Source organism: Capra hircus, chromosome 8 (assembly GCF_001704415.2).
Source record: "Capra hircus breed San Clemente chromosome 8, ASM170441v1, whole genome shotgun sequence".
Lineage (NCBI taxonomy): Eukaryota > Metazoa > Chordata > Mammalia > Artiodactyla > Bovidae > Capra > Capra hircus.
Window position 1 is genome coordinate 70,636,341 of NC_030815.1, and position 15,686 is coordinate 70,652,026.

General features: G+C 46.9%; 1 protein-coding gene across 1 annotated transcript; it reads right to left on the reverse strand.

Moving 5' to 3' along the window:
- NKX2-6 (NK2 homeobox 6) lies at positions 3,043-7,454 on the reverse strand. Its single transcript, XM_018052837.1, has 2 exons — positions 7,178-7,454; positions 3,043-3,668 (listed from the first exon to the last, which is right to left on the reverse strand). The coding sequence occupies exons 1-2, from the start codon at positions 7,452-7,454 to the stop codon at positions 3,043-3,045; spliced, it is 903 nt and encodes a 300-aa protein (XP_017908326.1).

The window sequence follows — 15,686 nt, forward strand, 5'->3', positions numbered from 1 at the left end:
AAAGTAGGGAGATGGGAACAGAGAATTTTCCTTTGCTCTCCTTTCCGTTTGGAAAGAAATCTTAGCGTCCTGTGAAGCTCAAATTTCCAAGCTCTTATCTAAGGGAAAAAAGCACACGGGTTGCACATGGACGAGGTTTTATTATGGGTTTTGCTTGTTTGCTGGGGCCAGTGAATATGCTTGCTACAGCAATCCAGACAGCAAAACAGAAAATTTCCCAGGTCAATGGAGTATCTTGGGTGTCTGTGAAAACAAGACCCACTCCTGCCTCCCACTCTCCTTCAGCCAATTGAATGCAGTTTACAGAGTCCCAGAAGCTGGCCTTGAACTGCACCTCCCACTACTAGAAAATATGAGTCAAGCTTTGGTGTGTGCTGGTTTACTTTTCTTCATCCCTAAGTCCTAGGCCTTCGTCAGTAAGCAGTGTCTTTTCCCCAGTCACCAGGCGAATCCACCTCCTCTAAGCACCTTCTCCAGGCATCCCAGCTCACACGGGATTTTCATTCTTTCTAGAGAGCTTACTGTCTGTCTGCCCTTGACATGCAGCATATCCCACCTTGTATTTTTAGATGCCTTTCTCATGTTAGTCTCTGGCATGCAACTAGATAATAAATTCCTTAAGGGCAGCAGCCAAATCTTATTTTCTCTTGTGTTCCATGTTCAGCGATGAGTGCGATACTAATGATTGAACTAAGCTCCCGTCCTCTTCCCTTGCAGACTTTACCACAGCCATCGCTCTCCCTCTGGGTGTTTCCATGTGGCACAAAGTGTGGAGGGCGCTGGGAGGCAAGGTCTATTCAGAACAACACACTGCTGTACACTGGAAACTAATACAACATTGTATTGGGTTGGCCAAAATTTCCCATACAATCTTACAAACATTTTGGCCAACCTAATAAATCAACTATATATCCAGAAAAGAGAGAAGCGGAAAGAACACCGGTCTAGTAACCACTCCTTGGGTTGCAAGAGAGTGGAGGGTGAAGAAAATAGCATTTATTAATTTTCTACTCTGTACCAAGTACTTTGCTAGATCCATACAAGGATGACTTATATTTCTAGGTAAGAAATTTACCCAAAGAAGAACAACAAAAGAGTCTTAAAAATTAACACATAGTAGTCTAGAATCTGATCTCAGGGAAATTTAATACAACTTGTTGAACAACTGAAGGCCAGAGAGATGGTTGCTCAGTGGCAGTACTGAATTTAACTCAACTGTCCTAAATCTAAGGCCAGTGTCCAATAGTAACTTTTCCTCTCGTAAGGAATAACTCCTGCCCCCAAAGTGAAAGAATGACAACACTCTGACAGATTTCACATAATGGTGATTTTAATTGTAGTTGCTCTCTTTTTTAGTTTTAGCTTAATTGACCAAGGGGTATTTATTGAGAGTTCCTAATTTAAAATATACAGACATACTTTTTAATCCCAGGCAAATAAGACTGACTATAATTGAAAGACCCCACAGGGTGGTTTCTAAACACACTTTTATTAACAGATTTTTATGGAGAAATAAAAGAGAAAAGGGATGGAAGCAAAAAGAAGAACATGTAAGGAAATTCTAGTAAAGAGAAATACGAGTAATTACACTTGTTTTTAACTTACACATAAACTTTAAGAGATATAAGCTGTCAATAGTCAGGCATAGCTTACATAGTACCAAGCAGTCGTGTTTTCCACATTGGTAACACACACACACACACACACACACACACACACAACTAGGGAAAATTCAGAAATGAGAAAATGCAGGGCTGGTACAATTTAAATATTAGAATTTATTAAATAATAGAAGTTAACTTTTGACAAGTTAGTGGTCCAGGGGATGAAAATGCATACTTTTTCATTGTCTTAGAAAAAAAAAAAAAAAGATATCCAAGAAAAAAAGAAATGAGTCTGCTTTTCCTACTAATACATACCAAACACAACTTATTTGATACCCATGTCCCCATTAATAAAATGAGTTTGTTTTCAGTCTTCAGTGAGCAGTTTCAAACGTATTTGTGCCTGGGGGAGTTATAATTTCCCCTAAAGTTCAGGTTGGCTGCCCATTATGTTAGGACAACTGGAAGCTCCTTACCTGATGGAAAGTTTAGAAGCCCGCTACCTTCTGAAAGAAAATCTATAGGAGCAGGCTGGGAAAGCGGTGGCGAGAGGTAACCCCTCCAAGAGCTGAATGCAAGTTTTGTCTCTCCAGGGAATTCGCTGTGTACTGAAGACTAGAACTTACTGGGTTTCATTTTTACTTTAATTCTAAGCTCTTTAGCAGATATCGAGAAGTGGATAAATCCTAATGGGATATGCACAGGACAAACACACAGACACATATATTTAGGCTGCGCTGAAAACAGGAGATAAGATGCACTTACAGTGAGGGAAGACCTGCAGAGTGGTGGATACCTTCTAGAGAACAACTGTGGCTCCAGAAAAGAGCGCTCGCCTAGATTAACGCTGAGTCCCAGGGAATGCAGCCCTGGAAGGGGGTGCTCCGCGCAGACTAACCCCCACGGGGCATGTGTCTCGCACAAGTCTTCTTTGCTCCCCGATCCTCCTCTTCCGGGCTCTTCATCCCTCTCCCCTGGTTCATCTCATTTTCTCCTTCTTTCCCCGCCTGTTGCCTTTAATTGAGGGGTCGAGACCCTCTACAACAACCCCATCATTTCGTCATCCTCCGGGGCTGCCGCACACAAATCAAAGAGCCTCGCAGCCCCTGGGTTTGAAGCCTGAAAAGTCTCCTGCCTCAGTACTACTCTGACCCCCGAAACTGTCAGCCACCCTCGGCTTTTCCCCTTCCCCGGTGTCGCTGGGTGGGCGGCTGGCGGAGGCCAGGCTTTGTGTCTTTTGGGGGGAGATCGCCCCCAAGGCCTTCAGCTGGATGGCTGCTCGGGGGGCAATTCGCAATCCCAGACACCGCTCGGGAGAGAAGTGCCATCGGGTCGCCTGCTTCCTCCTCAGCGGCGGTCCCTCATCCCGGCCGCGACCGGACAGCGGGGAGGCGGGACTGAGCCCCTGGTCAGGGTGGCATATTCGAGATAAGACGCCTCACCAGGCCCTGACACCCTGCAGCGTGGCGGGCAGAGGGCTCTGCGGGCTGGCGCTCGGCCCACCTGCGCCGAAGCCCGAACTGGCCTGGGGGACTGGGGGCGCGGGACCCGGGGGTGCGCCTGCGTAGCCGCCGCCGTAGCCGGCACAGTAGGGAGCTCCCGCGTAGTGGCCGTAGCAGGAATAGGGCGCCGCTGCCGCCCCGTAGGGGCCGGGGAAAGTGGGAGCGCTGGGTCCCAGGCAGGGCTTGCCATCGCGCACCAGCACGGGCACCGCCACCCGGCGCGGCGCTAGGGGGTGGCCCGCCAGTTCCAGGGACTTGTCCTGGCGCTGTCTCTTGCACTTGTAACGTCGGTTCTGGAACCAGATCTTGACCTGCGTCGACGTGAGCTGCAGCGCGCTGGCCAGATGCTCTCGTTCCGGGGCTGACAGGTACCGTTGCTGCTTGAAACGCCGCTCCAGCGCCAACACCTGCGCCTGCGAGAAGAGCACGCGCGGCTTCCGCCGGGGCCGTGCAGTGGGATGCTCCGCGCCGTCCCCGCGCGCGCCGCCGCCGCTGTCCCCTTCGCAGCGCTCAGGCACCCGGGTCCCGCCGCCGGGGAACGAGGCTCCGCAGAGGACGGACTCTAAAAGCACAAGAAGGAACACGGTCAGCGTCAGCCTAAGACTCACCGGAGCGATTTTTCCAAGGGACGCCCCTCCTCCTGGTGGCCTTCACCTTGCGCGCCGGTCTCTTCCTTCTGCTCACCCCCTCACCCCGTCCCACGTCGCTCTAAATGTTCCTTTCCCCCAAGCTGTCTCTTTTGTACCTGTGGTGATGATTGGTGTGATCCCATGGACTGTAGCCCATCAGGCTCCTCTGTCCATGGGATTTCTCCGGGCAAGAATACTGGAGTGGATTGACATTTCCCTCTCCAGGGGATCTTCTGTATCCAGGGGTTGAATTCAGGTCTCCTGCATTGCAGGCGATTCTTTACCGACGCAGCCACCAGGGAAGCATAATGTAAGTTGTGACTCTCTGTGTTTCTCAGTGTACAGCCGATTCCCCAAAGGTAGACTCTTGATCAAGACTTTAAGCTTCATTTTCTTCTTAGAATGTCTGTATCTGAGCTGTTCACTTTGACTGCAATTCTCAAATGTGGGTAAGTTTGGGGAAACATTTGCTGCCAGTCTATTAGACAGAGATTAACTTTAGATTGCCCATAGTGGAGAGAGAGAGAGAGAGAGAGAGCCTGGTTATCATTGTGGCCCCTGCTTCTAGCGCAAGTGCCAGGGGGCTCCAGTGCTACCCACCTTTACTGGCATCTCTGCTTCTTTTGTCATCAAGGGACCCATCCCATGTTTCTCGAGCACGAGCACGATGCTTTGTAATCCAAATTAACAAAACAAAATAATCTTTGCCTCCTGATTCTTGGCTCAGAAACTAATGTTCTCTTTGCAGATATATAAATTTGAGATCCACATTTGGCGTTTTTTTTTTTTTAAGTGGGCTTTTTCCTCTTTGGGACCTCCCTGGCAAGCAGGTGGCATTGGCTCCTCCCTGACTTCCTATTTGGAAGAGGCAGAGCTCCCTGAATATCACCCCAGGGCAGCTGTGCCTAGCCAGCCAAAATGCAAGCTTCCTTTCCTTTTAATCGTACATCTCTCCTATTTTGGCAAAGCTCTGTTTTTACCCAAGGATAAGAAGGGAGGCTTCCCAGGTGGCTCAGTGGTTAAAAATCTGCCTGCATTGCTTGCTAGTGCAAGAAATGTAAGAGACTTGGTTTCTATCCCTGCGTCAGGAAGATTCCCCTGGAGAAGGAAATGGCACCCCACTCCAGTATTCTTGCCTGGAGAATCCCATGGACAGAGGCGCCTGGCAGCTGACAGTCCATGGGGTTGAAAAGAGTCAGACACAACTGAGTGACAGAGCAAGAACAAGCAGGGAGGCAGTGCTAAGTTTTCATGAAATTCTTGAGAGGAGAAAGCCGGGATGTGGAGTGATGCATGTGCGTGGTGAGGTAGAGCAGGATGCTCCTAATTAGAGCCAGTGCTGTGGGAACCGACTCAAATCCACAGCCAGCTGGCACAGTCTCCTGCGGGATGGAACTGTTTGGCACTTCAGATTGAGGAAACAAGACCTTCCTTCAGCAAAGCCTGTGTTCAGACAAACTGAGAACATCTCTCCCCGCAAAGAGGAAAAATATTGAGAAGGATTTGTTTTCTTAGCAAATCAAAATGTAACTACTGGCCTTCAGTGACTCCATGGAGCCAGCAAGACCCCATTTGGAGTTGCTGACCACTCAGGCCAAGGGGCTTCAGGCCACCTCAATCCTTCCTGGTCACAGTTTGGAGTCCCTGTCACCCTGTGTCCCTGACAGCAAGGTGGGGATGGAGGAGGAACACAGAGTCCTCTAGGAGTGTCTCTTCCACGTGTGATCAGTGGCTGCCATGGCCCCTGGGCTTAGATCCCAGAGCCAGGGGGCCCCTTCTCATTGTCACTGCCCCAGGTGCGGCAGCAGAGGAGGAGTGCGCTGCCGTGTCTTCAGCTGCAAGGTGACAGCAAGAGTCAGAAGAGTGTGACCCTTCTCCAGCAAAGCCGAAATGAAAGGTCAATTGGCTGAGCAGCACTGGGGGAGTTGAGGGCTTAGAGTCTGCTGCAGAATATTCACAGGTTTCTTTAAGAACACAACAAAGTATACTTTTCTCCAGGCTCCTGGCTGTTGTTGTGTTGTGGTTCAGTCATGTTGTGTCTGACTCTTTTCGACCCCATGGACTGCAGCACTCCAGGCTTCTCTGTCCTTCAGTATCTCTCAGAGTTTGCTCAGACTCCACTGAACACATGATGCCATCCAACCATCTCATCATCTGTCATCCCCTTCTCCACCTGCCCTCAATATTTCCCAGCATCAGGGTGTTTTCCAATGAGTTGACTGTTCACATCAGGTGGCCAGAGTATAGGGGTTTCAGCTTCAGCATCAATCCTCCCAGTGAATATCCAGGGTTGATTTCCTTTAGGATTGACTGGTTTGATCTCCTTGCAGTCCAAGGGACTCTCGAGTCTTCTAACTTCAAACCAGCATCTTTATTTTCTTCATGTGGTTAGTTTGAGGCTCAAATAGAGTGGCTGTGACATAGGAGACCTGACCTGGGAGGATCATCCTGGAGCCCCCAGATCTGCATGAAGGCTGAGAACTGAGACGCAGAGTTTGGCAAGATGAAGAGTGGCTTTTTCATCCCTGAGACTGTTGAGTCTCCCCTGCCAAAGCTTCCCGGATGGCAAGAGCCAACCCATCACAAACCCTGTCCACCTCTTCCCTTCCTGAAGCTGGACGCAGATTCCCTGGGTCTCTCTGCCAATGCACAGGTTGTGCCTTTGGAGACCAGATGCTGAGACTCTGCTGGAATCATCTGTCTCCCAGAGCAGCTAAAGCTCGAGCTGCCCTTACTGAGCTGCAGTCAGAGGAACTACTGGGCTGGCCACTCAGCAAGCCCCAAGAAAAGATTGGGCTGGCACTGATCCCAGAGCCTAACAGAGTTTCCTCTCCAAAGCGCCCCGCTGCTTTGATGGCTACACTTTTGGCAGATGGTCTAGGGTAGAGAGAGACTAGGAGATGGCAGAAAAAGCTGGTGGTGATGAAGCACAGCTAAAATACTGCAGAGGGTTTTGCTGTAAGAAAGAAGCTATGCTCTGTGATGACCTAGAGGGGTAGGATGGGAGGGAGGTTCAAGAGAGAGGGGATATATGTATACTTATGACAGATTAACTGTTGTTGTATGGCAGAAATCAACACAACACTGTAAAGTAATAATCCTCTAATTAAAAATAAATTTTATAAAAGGAAGAGAAACTGGAATTTCTGGGAACTGCCTCAGTGAGTAGGGGGGGAATGTGTTTCTGGGAATCATGTAGGATGGGCTGTGGAAATCGTGAGCCACCAAGATTCAGGACCTTATTTTCGGTAAGATGTCTGGAGGGGATGGTAGAGGGGGCTGAGAGCCCAGTCCTTCTGACTCTTCGAGTGGAGAAAAATGGGGCTAGCCCTAGGGGCCAGGAAGACCAGAAGATGAGTGTCACCCACAAACGCCAATTGGTAATGATCTAACCCCACTCCTTGGTCTCCCTATAAGATCCAAGACCCCAGGTCGTACTCACCTGGCTCACCCACTGGTCTAGCATCCATCTCTGTGACTAACTCACAGGGATCCCTGGAAGGCTCCGACCCTTCCTGCCTTCTGTCTTCGCTGTCTGCGCTCCGGATGCTGGGGACCTCGGACGCTCGCTGTTGTGGGACCCGTCGCATGTACTGAAAGTTTTCCGGGCTCCTCGGTGTTCTCTGGAGTTGCAAGGCATCCGGGCTGAGATGCTCACGCTCCAGGCTCAGGATGTCATTGACCGAAAAGGGAGTGGAGGTGACGGGGTTCAGTAACATCCCAAAGGCGGAGGGGCCGGGGCTGGGGCGTCCCTGGTCCCCACAGAGCGGAGCGCCCAGAGCTTTCCGTTTTGTCGCTGCAGACCCCGCAGACCCAAAATCTGCGACAGACGCCCAGCGTCCCGGATTGCGCCTTCCCTCTGGACCATCCCTGCCAGACGATTGACCCGGAGAACTGAGTGACAAAACCTTGGAACCCCATTGGTTCCTGCAGCATCCACGTGTTAGCTTAGCATCTTCCCCGCCCGCCAACAGCCCACCCGCCGCAGTCCTTTCTTCTCTGCCCTCCTAATTTCTCGCCAACCTCCAGCCACTTTCCGGAAGGTCTGGGTTCTCAAAAACAAGGAAAAAGGGAGAGAGAGTGCGCGCGATTCGCGTGTAATGTGATTACATTACAAACCAGAGCTTCCGAAGTCAACCATGGGTCCCTCGGGACTCTCCTAGAAAGTGTGCGGAGATGGGGGTGGAACTCTTGCTCTGCAACCCGAGTCGGTCCCTCGCGACCTGGCTGGAAAACTCTAGAGAGAGACCTCTGGGAGCGCGCAGGATTGGAGCTGAACGCGGGAGTCTTGGTGCGCGCACAGTCGCAGCCACAAGGCTGGGAGCTCCTTCCAGGGAGCAGAAGCTGGACCCTGGAGGAGTGAGTCTTGACCCTCCACGGCCAAGACTGATGTGGAACTGTCTCATTTATAGCTGAGTCGGGTGCGGGAAACAGAGATCTGCCACTTCCCAGGAGGGACCTCTCAGCCCTGGAGCTAAGAAAGGCTTTAGGAGCTACGCCGAGGGAGACTCTGGCCTCTTTGCAGGCTCGCGAGTGGGCGGAGAGGAGGAAAGGAATAGCCCTCGCCCGGGGTGTAGGTGCCAGACGGGCTCACTTTACCTTTCACGACTCTAAGTTCCATCTTTTCCTCCCTGATTTATCCTCCCTAAGGTTGTCTTGAGTGTGTGAGCATGCGTGTCGGAAGGCGGCGCCCCATGAAAGGATGGGAAGTTTTGACTAGCATCACATCTTCAGAAAAGCTCCTTGGACACAGCCAGAGCCGAATAAAGGGAGCCTGTGTGTACAGTGAAGGAAATGGCAACGGACTCCAGTGTTCTTGCCTTGGTAATCCTACGGGCAGAGGAGCCTGGAGGGCTACAGTCTATGGGGTCGCGAAGAGTCGGACATGACTGAGGGGCTAAGCGCGCACGTTAATGCGCACATTCTTTAGGAACAGGCAGGTGGAGTCCACACATCCGGACTCGCTCTGGAACGTGTCAACTGTAGGCTTTGGGCAAAGTATTTACTCTTCCAATCTCAGGTGTAATAAAAAAAAAAAAGGAGATAAGAATAAGCCTAATAGGATGACTGTGAGAATTAAATGAGATTATGTGTGTGTATGAAACTGTAAGGATTATGACTACTTATACTACATGGTTCAGTCAAACATAATTCGAAGTCAATGGTCAGAGCACAGAATCTAAGAAATTAAAAAAAAATTAAATCCAAGTGAGACCTCATTAGAGTTCTTTTTGGAAATTCAGATAAAATGTTTCTTAAACCTTCTTTGGAGAGCTGGATATTTTAAGAACTGACTGGGCATGATCCTTTCCTGAAACCTGGATAAACTGCGTATATCTCCCCAGTCTAGTGGGCACAAAATTTCTTGCAAAAATTAATGCAAATTTGATGGTTCTGCCAAGAAATTATTTCTATATACTGTATCATTTGATCTTTACATCAAAGACATACCCAGGTGTTTTCAGTTTCTCTTTTCTTATTGAGGAATTGAAATCAGAGAAACTAAGCAACTCAGGTGGTGACCCAACTCCTCAATGGCAGGGCAAACCAGGACTCCTGTTTTGCCAAAACAAAATCCTCCCACCTCCCTGAGACATAGCTTTGCCCTCAGAGATGTCAAAATCTTTCAATGACCCATAAATTTATTTAAATGTTTTTATTTCATGATTATGATAGTCATGCACACTTTGAAAAAACTAAGGAAAAGTCGAAAAGAGCATAAGCTCCATACAGAGATGATATTTTAGCTCTCTTAAGTTTGTATTTCTGCATGTATGAGCTCATAAGGTAGATGCAAGCTTATATCTTTTAAATTTACCTTATACTCATATCTAGCTTCAATAGAGTTTTTACAGTTATATTTTTAAAGGGCAATGCAATAGTCCATGTTATGGCTGGCCACCTGATTCAAAGATCCAACTCATGTGGGCAGTTCATGGGGTCCCAAACAACCGGACACTCCTTAGCCACTGAACAACAGTGAATGAACTGAAATAAACTTTATAATTTTAGATTTTAGCCATTTATTTTTCTGTCGCTGCGAATAGTTCTTCAAAGAACATCCTTGTCAACATTTTAGATTATTTTCTAGGGAAAAACATTAGAATAAACAATGAATCAAGTAATACAATGCTCCTAAAATACATTCCACGACTTCCTAGAAAAGCAATATTAAGGTATCCTCCTCCTTTCAGAGGTACAAGCGATAGGTAGGTGAATATTTACAACCACCACCAGGGCACCCAAAAGATGGCGAATTTCTTTATATAACTTTTCCATTCAAAGCACGTGGTGTGGGCGCTCCTCCTACTTCTTCCCACATCTGGCTCAGTCCTCGCCTTCCCAGCTCGGCTGGGAGTGGATCCTGTTTAAAAACTTTAAGCCGCAAACCTGCCAAAGCGTTATTCTAGCGTGGAATTCTCTTGGCGGACTGCCGCGCTCAAGGAAGTCACAGAAGAAAGAACATCTTGAGAGAAAATTGGCATCAGCAGCCGTGAGTTAAAATCCTGCTCTTAGGTCCCCAGTTTGCTGCGAGGGATCAATTGAGATCTGGGACATGGGAAGGATTCCCAACCCTTCCCAAGAGGTGCAAACACGAATTTTCGTTACCAAAAGGGCTCAGGCTGCCCCAGGCAAATCCGAAGTGCCGTGGGCCACCACGGCCGCGAGATCAGCGGGCGGAGAACCTGCACCTTCGTGCTCGGAGCTCGGCTCCCAGAGCCACCTCCGCGGTTTCGGATCACCGGTTCCCAGGACTTCGCGGCAAACCGGCCGAGCCTCCCCGACCCCTACCCTTTCCTCCGGATTCAGCGCCAGGGCTCACAGAGCCGCGCACAGAAGAGTGCAACAGACGCGCGGATCTCGTCCCTTCCCGGTCAATCTGTTGCCGCCACGTTAGAAGCAGCCGGCGGCCGGAGGAGCGTTCGAGCACCGGCTGTCGGCAGGAGCGCGGGCGTCCGGGAGGGGAGCGGAGTGACCAGACCCGGCGTGGGCAGAAAAGCCTGGAGTCCCGGCTCTTACGCGGAGCCTGGTACAGAGCGGACTGTGCTGGGCGGCGGGGAGTGGTGGTGACCAGAGCGGATCTGCCTTCCTTCTCTCGACGAACACAATAAAACGCTCAAACAATTCTAGGTCCTCAGGCGTGTTTTGACCGCCTACCTTGCGCCAGTTACGCCCAAGCTCTGAACATACTGAGGAAATGAGGGGTCTTCGCTGTTTAATTTTATCCTATTCTGGCAAGGGAGCATGTCTGCATGCTCAGTCCTGTACGACTCTGCGATCCCAAGGACAGTAGCCTGCCTGGCTCCTCTGTCCGTGGGATTTCCCAGGCAAGAATACTGGAGCAGGTTGTCATTCCCTCCTCCAGGGGATCTTCCCGACACAGGGATCGATCCTGCCTTTCCTGCACTGGCAGGCGGATTCTTTACCACTGAGCCACCCGCGAAGTCCCCTTCAAGGGAAACAGACTCCTGCATCATTCCCACGAAGTGTGATGCCTGGCACAGTCATCCGGAATTCACACACAATATTTACTGAAATTTTTCCCATTGGTGGTTAACAAAAGTTCTTTTGTCCCCCTGTTTCAGACTTTCCCAAAATGAGGAGATTCCATCTTTAAAATTCGATATACAACAGGCGACTTTCCAGCCTGGCACTGAGGCCCATGGGCTTCCAGGAAATCAACTGTCTCCAAGGTCTTTGATGGGAGTCCCCATGGGACTGGCCTGGGTCCCTGGGTCTGTGGTCACAGCTGTATTCCCAGGCCAGTCACCAGCACAGTAGCTCTCCAATCAACATTTGTTCCATAAAGGAACTTACCTTGTTTACCTGGAAATAGTCCCTTGGATACCCTGAAGGCTGATTCAGTGGTGTCTCTGGACTGCAGGAAGTGGGGAGACTGACCGCCGCCCCCCACAAGTGGCCCTTTCTGCTTTGCCATGTTTTTTGTGGGGTTCTTTAGCCCACAGTCTTAGAAATTTTATTTAAATGATTTATATTCTAAATTAATCCTAGAAAGTATAAACTCAACAGTAAATAGACTTTGCTGCAAATTGAGGTTTTCTTGGGGGTTGGGTGTTGTGGTGGTACTGATGACTATCTGAGGTTTTGTTGATGTATAATGTTATGTAAGTTTCAAGTATACAACACAGTGATTTTTAAATTTTTAAAAGTTATATTCTATTTATAGTTATTATAGAATATTGGCTATTTAGAAATATTATCCTGGTGGCTCAGACAGTAAAGAACCCGTCTGCAATGCGGGAGACCTGGGTTCGGTCCCTGGGCTGGGAAAATCCCCTGCAGAAGGGACTAGCAGCCCACTCCAGTATTCTTGCCTAGCGAATCCCATGGACAGAGGAGCCTGGTGGATTACAGTCCATGGGGTCGCAAAGACTCAGTCACACGGCTGAGTGACATAGCACAGCACAAAAATATTATAATAGCTTATTTTTGAATATGTGAAATGTTAACATAATTCTTAAAATTTTTTTATGTGGACCATTTTTAAAGTCTTTATTGAATGTGTTACAATATTGCTTCTGTTTCTTGGCCCCAAGGCAAGTGGGATCTTAGCTTCTGACCAGGAATTGAACCCACATCCCCTGCATTGGAGGGTGAATTCTTAACCACTGAACAGGCAGGGAAATCTCGAAACAGTAACATAATTCTACAAACTAAAATTGTGCAAAAAGAAGTGGCCACATACCTTTATCCTTTCTATTTCCGTTCTCTATCTTTCCTGGTTCCTATATACTCCCAATCTCATTGGTTCCCTGCTCCCTTCTGTTTTGTGCAAATGAGCAGCTACATTTATATATTTTCTATTTCTCCTTCTTCCTGAGCTGACAAGGTAGCATTATATGGGGACTCTTTCTTGTTCTAAAGCAATGACATTTATTAAGATTTTTGTGTTAGTCAAATCCATCCGTGCTGCTGACTGGTACTTGTAGATGGCTCTGCTTCACAACACAGGATGTCACAGCTGCATCAACGATATCTATGATGTCTGTGCATTTTCTACCTACCTCTCCTTTGCTCCCCTGGAGAAGGAAATGGCAACACACTCCAGTATTCTTGCCTGGAGAACTCCATGGACAGAGGGGCCTGGTGTGCTACAGTCTGTGAGGTTGCAGAGTTGGACACGACTTAGTGACTAACATACTCCTTTGCTCAAAATAAGCTATTCCATGTCCACAGTATACTCAGAACACTGAGCATCTCCCATTATTCGTAATTGCATAGGTCTTTGTAGCCTCATTCTCACAGAATGCCTAGTTGTAGTTTTAAAGTAAATCCTTTCAAAACAACTCAATGGGTTTTCTCTCTTTTTTCTTCTTTTTAGCCTAATTGTCTCTGTTTTATAGATAAATAACACAGATGGTCCAAAATCAAACAGCTACCAGAAGAAAATTAGAATTCAGGTTTTCTCACTAGAAACGCTGGTTTCCTTCCTGCCATATTCCAGTGTTACAAAGACATCAGGCTTCACCTCTGCTGCCCACTTTAATTTCCCCAAGGGAAGAAAGGAAGATTTGAAAAAGAAAAACTGAGTACAATTTGACAAAAAGAATTGGACTCTTTTATGTACAGTTTTCTCTTTTATTTTAAATTCATATTTACATCTCAACTTATGGATTCTCAAAATAATTCTGTGAGTTGTATAAAGCAGTTATTATTTCTAGTTTGCAAAGGAAGAAACCAAGACAGAGTACAATTCAAAAACCTGTTTTGAATCACCTATGTCTCCTCATTTTCAGGATGGCGCTCTTTCCTTTATAGCACAAAAACTAACATAATTGCTTAGTTATCATCTTTTCTTAGGTTTCTTCTTAGTTCTTCGTTCAGTACCCTTAGCACCCTTGTTTCTAAGAAAAATGCACTACATATTTTTACATTTCACTGAAACTACTACTCCAATATTTTCTGAATTATTCCAATCAATTCAGTAGAATTTTTTGAGTGCACATTACATATGGGGAAGGTAAGCACATAGTCTATCATTTAAAGCAGGACTTTTAAAAAGGAAGGATTCATTAGATGGACTTCAGGCATAAACCACAGCTGTTCCAGGGACCTGACTCAGGGATCAAACCCAGGTCCCCCACATTGCAGGTGGATTCTTTTACTGCTGAGCCATCAGGGAAGCCCATGTAGTACTTTGCAAATACTCAGGACACAGAGATAAATAGTACCTACTCCAAAATCCTCCAGGAGTATCCAGTCCAGTAAGAAATAAGACAGGTGAACTTTTATTGAAAATGTCACCAGCACATCTTTATTTGGTAGACTGGCATTAATGTGTCTAATTTCACCTAACTGATGAAGGAAATGCTTTTATTTGTAATGATATTTTCATCATCAACATCTGTGATGCGGATCTGGTTACCATATTTAACAGAGTGGTTAATACTGGTGCATGCTTTATTATGCTGCACAAAGCAGGCACACCTACAGTCACATGCCTAAGGCCCTCTCACTGGCACGGGACTCTCCCTAGACTAAGGGCTGCTCCCAGTACCCATTCCAACTAATAGATACTCTTTCACAAGTTGTTTTTTTTTTTTTTTCCATTTAACAATATATTGGTTCAAAAAGACCTACCTTATTCTTTTTTACAGTTGCCCAGTACTTCATTGTGTGAAGGTACAGCATTTATCCAACTACTCTCCATTGACTGAGTATTAATTAGGTTTTCCCAGTATTTTGCAAGTACAAACAATGTTGCACTGAGTGATATTGTTGCTGTGTGGTTTTGTACCATTGGAGATGTATCTTCAGAGCATATTCCTAGAAGCGGGATTGTGGGTCAGAAGCAAATGAACACATAGTGAAGTGAAGTCGCTCAGCCGTGTCCGACTCTTTGCGACCCCATGGACTGTAGCTTACCAAACTCCTCTGTCTATGGGATTTTCCAGGCAATAGTACTGGAGTGGATTGCCATTTCCTTCTCCAAATGAATATATAATATATGTTCAATTGCCAGGCTCCCATCTGGAATGGTTGTATAGGCTTGCTTTCCACCAGCAATGTATGAAAGTGCTTGTCTCCCCTGTAGTGTCCTGGTCCAAAGAATGTGTTATACCTTTTAATTTTCACCAGTCTGATAAGTAAGAAGTGGTATCTTGGTATGTTCTAATTTGCATTTCTCTAATCATGAGTGAAATGGATCATCTTTTTATGGGATATATATATATATATGTATGTGTGTATGTATGTACATGCATAAAAATACACAAGTATATAAACAAATACACATTTATTTGTTCGTTGTTTATTTGACCCCTCAGGGGGCACATGGGTCCTAGTTCCTTGACCTGGTGTGGAACCTGCACTCCCCAGTTCCCATTTGGAAGGGTAAAATCTTAACCACAGGCCCACCAGGGAAGTCCCAATACATTTAAGTTATATCTTCCATTTTCTATCCAATTTTAAGAGTTTCTATACATGTTAATGATTTGGGCCATCTGTGCTATATGTTACAAATATTCTCTCCTATTTGTCAGTTATCTTTAACTTCTTTTATAGTCCTTTTTGTCAGGTATTTTAAAATGTAGTTATGTGTATTAATCTTTTCTTTTAAAAAAATATTTGTTTATTGGCTGTTCTTGGGTCTTACTTAGTTGCAGCTTGGGGGACCTTCAACCTTCCTTGTGACATTGGAGATCTTAGTTCCATGACCAAGGATTGAACCTGGGGTCCCCTGCATTGGGAGCAGGAAGTCCTAGACACTGGACCACCAGAGAAGTCCCAATCTTTTCTTTTATTGTCTCTAGATTTGAGTCGCTGTGAGAAAAGCTTCTCCTACACCCAGGTTAATTACCCTGCTTTCTTCTAGTGTTTGTATAATTTCAGCTGTTTATTTTTAAATGTACTTGGGGTGCATTCCAATGTATGGCGTGGGTTGAGGATCTAATATAATATGATTTTTTCCAATCAACTGTTTTGGGACC